The sequence below is a fragment of the Leptonychotes weddellii genome, chromosome 8 (genome assembly GCF_054177405.1).
Source record: "Leptonychotes weddellii isolate Sample4059 chromosome 8, ASM5417740v2, whole genome shotgun sequence".
Taxonomy (NCBI): domain Eukaryota; kingdom Metazoa; phylum Chordata; class Mammalia; order Carnivora; family Phocidae; genus Leptonychotes; species Leptonychotes weddellii.
In genome coordinates, this window is record NC_138376.1 from 107,409,394 (window position 1) to 107,417,509 (window position 8,116).

The window sequence follows — 8,116 nt, forward strand, 5'->3', positions numbered from 1 at the left end:
CCAGCTGGCTCCTGGGGCTGGCTCTGACAACTTCAATGCTCATCGTGGGGACAGAAGTAGCTGATAAGGATCCATGCACTAAGGAGCCATTACTTGCTCTGAGATCCAATGGAAGGTGTTGGTTGATATTCTCTTTCCCAAGGACCCACATGGATTCAGATCCTCAACACAGGAGACCCCAATTGCTCTTAGCCTTTCTTTTATTATGTTCATAAATAGCAAAATACTGTGGGAATTCACACCAACAGCTCTTAGTGTATTTTCAGTTCATTATTTAGCCTTCCTTATGAATTTAAGTTCTCCAACGAGGGGGAAAAGTTCTTCATTTCGGGTGGCTTAAAATTTCTCAAAAATGTATGTGAGTCTTATTTAGTATAAAGCAAACTACAACTATTTATGAGCAGTACAGCATTTGATAGAGAAATGTCTTTATATTTCTTTTTCCAATTTAAATGAGAAGTATTGCTACCAGGAAAAACAGAATCATTTCTCTCCTCGCTGGATAAAAATAGGTCAAGTAATTTAAGCCAGTCCATGGCAATTAGAATTCTGACATTGCCACTGTTTCTTCTATTCTGGGGGGAAAAGACAAACAGAACACATGATAATAGGGGCTCATTGGCTAAGTCACTTGATGTGCTTGCTACCTCTTGTTCTTGCTTCAACCTGCCTGGGAGCTCTGATTCTGAGGATAGTGGTACAGGACCAAAATGATAAACACCATCTCTGAAGCTGTGTAACACCTCTTTTGTGCTAGCAAAACAATACGGTCAGAGAGGAGAAAATTGCCAATGGCTTGGGTCCTAAATTCTCTGAATTCTAAATTTATTTATTTTTTGGAGACAATGTTATCTGCCAAGCTTATTTTAAAGTAAATTTTACTGAAGCAATTAGACAGCAGCACTCATTCTCATTAAACATCCTGTGGCCCTTTCACAAGATTAGAGCCTGTGGCTTGGTCACATTCCAACACAGATAACTGCATTCTGCATTCCTAGAGAGTTCCCTCCACCTCCCCAAACCCTTACCATCAGATGCATTGTTATTTGCACTTGTCCCAGACCAAGAGTGCTGTTGTGAGGGTGCAGAGTATCAGCTTTAACTGACAGGCGAAAGCATTGCTCATTATACTTTGATAAAAGACATTCCCTTAACCAATGCCTATTTTGAAATGTGAGGCAAATCTCAACTATGTACATTTCATCATAAGCTAAGGTCTTTGGTAAGTAAAACACTCTTATTTGCATCAAACTTTGGGATCTTCTTTGCTAAAAATTGTGTTGCTCAAATATGTGCTGTTTGCTTCAAGAAAGAAAACGAAGCATTCAGAAATGGTAAACAAACAATAAAACAACAACAACAACAAAATCCCTCTTGGGCAAATGGCTTTCCTTTGACCTTCTAAATAAATTCCACAAGGGGGCGAAAACACCTAATGGTCTGGGACTGCAAAGTTTATATTTCAAAGCCGGCCACCCATAATAGATTAGTGGATTAATATTTTGCTCTAAAGGATCTGGCCTTTAATGTTGACATCAATTTATAGCTATCCCAGGCGTTTACAGTAGTAAAAGTCATGGAGACCATAAACTTCACAATAGATGTCAGCCTTCTGGTACTAGTGGTCTAGCCTAGCACCCCATAAACAGTGGTGATTAGGTAACTGTCCTTCAAAGGCCCATCCATAGTTGTCACGGCTTTATCAGCTCCAGCAAAAATACTGCCACCAGGATTTTAGCAGCCACAAGGCAGAGGGACAAGTTTTTATCAATGTGTTATTTTTCTGACATGCTTCTATGATGTTCTTACTTATCATTGATCTCATCTTGAAAAATCAAGCGTGGAGTGTCTATTTGTGGGCAAAGCTTAAAGAACAGAAGCTCTCTTGTACCATATTAGAACTTTTTGAAAAACAGCCAAGGTACAGAGGTCAAATTTCCCCATATGCTATAAGCAACTTGGTAGAAAGCAAGACCACAAAAGGTTTTGCAAATGTCCGCCAGTAGCCCGGTGATCTAGGTCACTGTACAGGTTTCATTAATCAGGTTGTTCAAACAAGGAGTTATTTTTCCTCTGCTTAAGAGACCTGCCGATATCACATAGAATCTGCTCAATTGTTGATCAAGAAAGAGTTTTCATGAAACAGAGGTCATTCAAATGAACGGGGTTGGGGGAGGGTTGTATTTGCACTGAGGAGAAATTGTGCTTTTAAAAACCCAGCTCCTCTGTTTGAGTCCTCTGTTCTGGCAGAGATGGGCTCAGGATCTAATAATAGTTCCTTGGGCTCTGCATCTCCCATACGTGTTCCGGTGTTAGAGCAGCAGGGAGGAATTTAGGGACAGAGCAGGTGTTGTGGCTTATTTCCTGGCACAATAAATGGTGAAGGGTGGTGGCAAGACTATTCTTTTGCGTCTTTCTTTATGCAAAAAAAAAAAACAACCCATGCCTCCATTAGCTTTCCTTTTTTCCTGGCACAAGTGAAAAAGAACATGAATTGCTGTACTAGTATGTATGCAAACATATTTTTTCACTTGAGCCTCTGGAAAAAAGAAAAGAAAAACTTACTGCGAAAATGCTTAGCCGGGAAGATTTACTGCTGATTGCAGATTTAGTATTGACATATTTTAGCTGAAGAAAACTTCAGCTCGAACTATTAATGTGGGAAATCTGGATGAGTTTTTAAAAATGGGGTGAAGAGTTTCAAATGATTTTATATTTTCAAAGAAATTATTTATTTAGAACATAATTTTGAATAAGGAAGTGTCAGTTACAGAGGTATCAAGAGCCCAGTGGAGTGTGCATCTTAATTTTAATGGCTTGTCTTGCAAATAGAATTATAGAATGTAGGTGATCTGAATTATTCCGAAACCAGCCTTTCTGCCAGACTCACTGTAATTTAATACTTCTGTGTTTCCTTCTCTGATTTTTTTATTATGAAATATGGGATTTAAGATTAGAATCTGAGAGTCTAAATGAAATGCTCTTTTAAAGTATTATTTGTGAGATTTTCCTCCAGCTCTATTTCTTTACTTCTCCAGTGGGTCAAATATAAAAGACTGTATTCTTTCTTGAATGTAGATGTATTGTTCTTATAAGATAAGCTAGGAAAACATGAAAGGGAAAACAAAATTCCATCTTCAAACTGGGATAACTTGAGAATTTAACAATATGACTTTTTACTTGATTATATAAGGCAAAACTCGACACCTACTTAACCATAATTATGTCTTCTTGATAACACACTTAGGTAAAATTAAAACAATCTTATCCTTATGTCCTTTGCACCCCTTGCCTGTTAACAGAAAAAGCTCAGAATTCTGGAGAACAGGGCATGCTTGAGAGGGAACATCTTGTGAAGACTGTAATTTGACCTTTGAATCAACCTCCCTGTGTAAATTTTAAATATTATAGAACAAAATAGAAAGCCTCAAGGTGGAATTCTGCCCCCTCTTCCTCTTAGGACTATAAACCAGTCAGAAGCTATTTCAGAGATTAAGCTAGAAAATGTGTGCCTCTCCTTAGGACTTTTGCTGAGAAATAAAATTCGTCACTGGAGATAAAGGTAGATTTATGTTTAATGCCATCCTCATCAATCTCCCAGCATATTATCCCTATCTACCTTCATTTACGTAGTTGAATCAGGTATAACCAGAAACACTTGGTTTCCCCCCCAACACTGTGAAAAAAATATTTATGATATTTAATGGTACAAACCTAACTCTGGAATACACTTGAAAATGATGGCAATTAAGAAAAAAAATGCTCTTGGACAACTTTGCAGCTTCTGATTAAACCACACCAAGAGGCATGTTACAATGGTAACAATGAAGCATTATGCCAATTATGTTAAATCCTGCTCTCCACTTAAGCTCATCATGACCTGTTTTAGTGTCCTGTAATTTATCCTTTGGAATGCTTACTCTCATCAATAAAGTGTTCAACTTAAAGAGGGAAAGAAAAGCCACCGAAAGGAACCACCCCTCCCCCCAAATGACTTCTAGAAAACAAGTATTTCTTAACTTTTTATTGACATTGGCAAATTAAAATAGAATAAATTAACAAGTATTTTTTCAAAAAAATGTTTTGTACAAAAATACTGTCAAAATTTCCTAAAAAGCTTTCAACACAGTAGTATCTTTTCATGTACTGAATATAACTATTAGCACAGTGTCAAAAATGTTGAAGACAGAAACAAAATAAAAATCTGTGAAATGTTTGCCACTGACGACATTCCACACCCTATTATTGTCTGTACATATGGGGGAGGGGACAGCCAACTTGAAAGTGAACAGTATGACTTTTCCTGATCCAGAACGGTTTGGCCCACATCTGTTTAATCTTCCAGTTTAGCATATTAAAAAAAATTAGTCTGTACTCAAATGCATAGTTTAAAAAATGAAGCGAGATGGCAGAGTTTGTGCAGTAATATCTGCCCTTCAAAGTTCATGCAACCAACTAATGCAATTTTTCCTTTCACTCGTAAATCTGAATGCAGTTCAGTCATTTGAAACCATCTACAAAATCCACAAGATTAAGCAGTTTGCCAAGATTAATATCTAACAGTTGAGCACTGGAGAGAGTGAGGAAATAAGGAGTAAAAACAAACAACAAAAAAGACCAAGTTAGCTAGATATTTCAACTACATAAGGGAGGTGAATGTCAAGGCTACAAAAACGAAACAAAAACAGAAAAAAAAAAGTGGCAGCAATTTTTTTTAAACCAATTTGTACAAGTTTATAGTTTACTTTGTTTCCAAGTTCTCAAACCTTTCAAGATCTGAAAAGTGAGATACTGTGTCTAAGGGAATGTTTTTTAATTCACACCGAAGTTGTGGGGGGGTGGGGGGCGGGGGGAAGGGCTTGATTTCTTTTCGCCGGGGTTTCGGTCAAGTCAACAGCTTACTCTGCTGGGCTGCTGTTTGCACACGAAGTCTGTCATAAAATCAAACTCGTTTTGCCCCAGCCAGAGTTCGGGCAGCTCCTTGATGCGGTCCAAACCCATTTCTATCACTAGGGACATAAGCACTTCCTCGTCGATGAAATCAGTGTCTATGACATTGGGCGGCAGCATTGCAGCAGGGACGTGGGCCACGGAGGCGGGCATGTTGCCGCCGCTGCCGCCGCCGCCGCCGCCGTTGCCGCTGCCCGCGCCGCCACCCGAGCTGCCGCCCGAGCCGCCGGCGGTGCTGCTGCCGCCCGAGCCGCCGGGGGTGCTGCTGCCGCCGCTGTGCTTGGGGTTGCAATCTCGGAAGTGCTGGTTTGTCCCGTTCATCTGGTGGCCTGCAGCAGGGTGCAAATCCGGCATGTAGTGGTTGTGGGGGTAGGGGTGATGGTTGAAATACTGGTTGTTGAGCTTCTGCAGCTGCATGCTGGCCGGCAGGGAGCCTCCCTGGCTGGCCACCGGGGGGCCCATGAACTGGGAGTTGTTAAACCTGGCTGCGGGGGCCAGCGCGCTCGGGGGGTGCCCGCCGTTCACAGTCCCCGGCCCCATCGCATGCCTGATGCCGCTCGTGGCATTCATGTTGCCCGCGCCGTAGTGTATGTGCTCGCCCATCAGGGCGTTGAAGGCGTGTTGGGGCTGCTGCTGCTGGTGGTGATGGGGGCTCGGGAACTGCCCCATGCCCATGCGATGGGCAGGGTGGTGGTGCAGCCCATTGGTGCCGTCGGGGAAGCGCCCGTGGTTCATGGCCATCATATGGTCTGCCATTTCCAGTCCTGCAAGTAAAAAGGGCAGACGGTAAGACCCGCGCCACACGTGCAGCCCACCACGGCGCACCCCGCTTTTTCTCGCCTCTGCCCCCCTAGGCTCCCCGGACGCACGTCGGCTGCGAAATCGCTCGCTCTCCCCGGGATCCTACTAGTAGCCTGTGCACCCGGGCTCGCCACCACGGCGGACCTGCCAACCCACAACAGAGCTGGGCGCTGAACAAACAGCCCCTTCCCCTGCGGATCGTGCGGGCGGACCCGAGCCCACACCCCCTCTGCTCCCCGAAGTCGCCTAATAAAGGAAGTGCCCCGTAGCCCTGCCGCGAACTTCAGGCATTAAATCAGCCCTCCTCATCCTGTTGTTGCACATCCTGTTGTTATTCCCCAGCTCCGCCTCACGCTCTTCCTCCGGGCAAACCCAGCCCTCGGAGGACTGGGCTGGCAGGCGCCCCAGCCAGCTTCGCCCGCCGCGCTTACCTTCCGTCTTTGCGATTTCTGTTCCGAAGACCGAGGGCGGGATCGTCGGGTCCAGGACCGGCTCAGCAGCACATAGAGGGGGCCTTCCTGGTGTGCAGGGCGCTCGCTGTCGCGATGTCGGCACGGAGGTCTTGCAGTGGCCGCTGGGGCAGAATCGGAGCCGTTCCCTTTTATTTCCCCTCTGCTGCCCTCACAGCTCGGTAAGACCGCCCGGCAGCTGCCAACAATGAGCTGTGTTTCTTAGGGCTTTGGCCACAGTTAATATAAGGGATTTCAGGAAGGGCGGAGCGAGCCTCCCGGGTGGGCGGCGGCAAAACGCGGACTCCGGAGCCCCGGGCACGCCGGACCGGGTAGGCGAGCCGCGTCCCCGCGGCCAGAGGCACGTGCGCAGAGGCTGCGGGCCCAGGCGCCGCCTCGCTGCCGCGGGCTCTGGTTTCCATGCGCCCCAGAAACGCGGGACCAGCCCGGCGGCTCCTGCAGCTGGGAGAAAATGCCCCCTGGACCCCTAGCCCCAAAGTAGCGCCTGCCCTGAGAGGAGCGAGGAAAATGCACCAATCCCCTCTGGTCGGATCTCCCACCCCCAGCTCTCCCGCTCGGCTCACCTAGCGATCTGAGGTGCCTTCTAGGGGAAAAGGGGGTTCTCTCAGCGCCCCCTTCCTCCATAGTGCCCTTCTGCCTCCCCGGCTTTGCAACACTCCCCACCCCCCCCAGGCTGCGAAGAATGGCTGTGTTTCCCCGAATGGGGTTTTAAATCCCCGGACAAATAATGCCCCTTCCCCGAGCACACTTTCCTGGGCTGTGCCTTTGTGTTTTTACAGGGGCGCTGGGTAAACCTGATGTAGATGTTCTGCGTGTAGATGCATTTCCCCCCGCCGCCCCAACTCCTTTCAAGGACAGGAGCTGGGGGCGGGGAGCGGCAGCGGCTGCAGGTGGACGGAGCGCGCTCGCGGGCCCGGCCGCCTCCGCTCCCGCGCTTGGGAGTCCGGTCCGCGCTTTCGGGCCCGCTCGCCGCTCCCGGGGTACGTGTGCTTCTGCTAAGTTTGCGTTTGCTGCTCTTGGTAGCTTTGGCATCCGAGCTGAGGCGTCTCTGCTCTGTAAACAAACTCAGCGATCCTCGTCCCCAGATCCACCTTTTTGCACATACACAGTTTCTTGCTTCTGCTGTTGCCCTTGATCCGGGAGGTGGGGGTGTGTGCAAACTTGCACAGCCTCCCTCCGGGCTCTGCCTGACGATTTGGGGTTGATTTAGAAGCGAACGGGTTTGTAATTAAGAAATTCGAGGGCTGAGTAAAGCTGCTGTTGCTGGAAAAGGAAAACAAATAGATAACATGGTAATCGCTTTGTAAATAAAGTCGTTCTGGAGGTGGGCACGTAGCTGCACGTCCCGTATGGCACCGTGCGCACACACACTGCTGGGACTCTTCCTTTTCAGTGAAATTGTTCAGTGGGGCAATAGGCGATAATAATAACCTTGCTTCCCAGGACGCGGCACAAGTAGCCTGGTCGTCCATTTGGCTCATTGACTTGCAAATAAAAACCCTTACACCGGTCTGGGCTACTACCCGGTCGGAGCTCTCTTGCTTTCTCACATGGGCAAGCCGAGTTGTTTTCCCAACACCATGATGAGACTGCTCCGAGCTTTTATATTGCTCTTTATGTGGTAAAAGCGAGTTTAGCGCTCCGAATGAGGACTTCTGTTCAGAGTTGTTTCTTCATAACTCGATAGCCATTGAAGACTTCCTGCTGCGAAGAGCTAGTCCCCCGCCCTCCACCCCTCCTTTTCTCCCTTCTTGCTTACAGGACTTTTTTCAGGCCCTATTTTTTGAGGACTGGAAATTCTGATACATACATTTCCCCTTTCAGGAATTTGCAAAAGAGAGCAAATCCTGATTATGTTAATCTCTTACCCCTCTGTCTTCCTCTAGTTAGATATA

General features: G+C 46.5%; 1 protein-coding gene across 1 annotated transcript; it reads right to left on the minus strand.

Annotated features, from left to right (window-relative positions):
* Positions 1–4,009: 4,009 nt before the first annotated feature.
* On the minus strand, positions 4,010–6,417 carry CITED2 (Cbp/p300 interacting transactivator with Glu/Asp rich carboxy-terminal domain 2). Its single transcript, XM_006749053.3, has 2 exons — positions 6,183–6,417; positions 4,010–5,714 (listed from the first exon to the last, which is right to left on the minus strand). Exon 2 carries the CDS (start codon positions 5,704–5,706, stop codon positions 4,891–4,893), a length of 816 nt encoding a protein of 271 aa, XP_006749116.1. The 5' UTR covers positions 5,707–5,714; positions 6,183–6,417; the 3' UTR covers positions 4,010–4,890.
* Positions 6,418–8,116: the final 1,699 nt, after the last annotated feature.

Bases quoted from the DNA above. Each gene is read 5' to 3' on its own strand.
- CITED2 (XM_006749053.3), bottom strand. From the start codon at position 5,706: ATGGCAGACCATATGATGGCCATGAACCACGGGCGCTTCCCCGACGGC.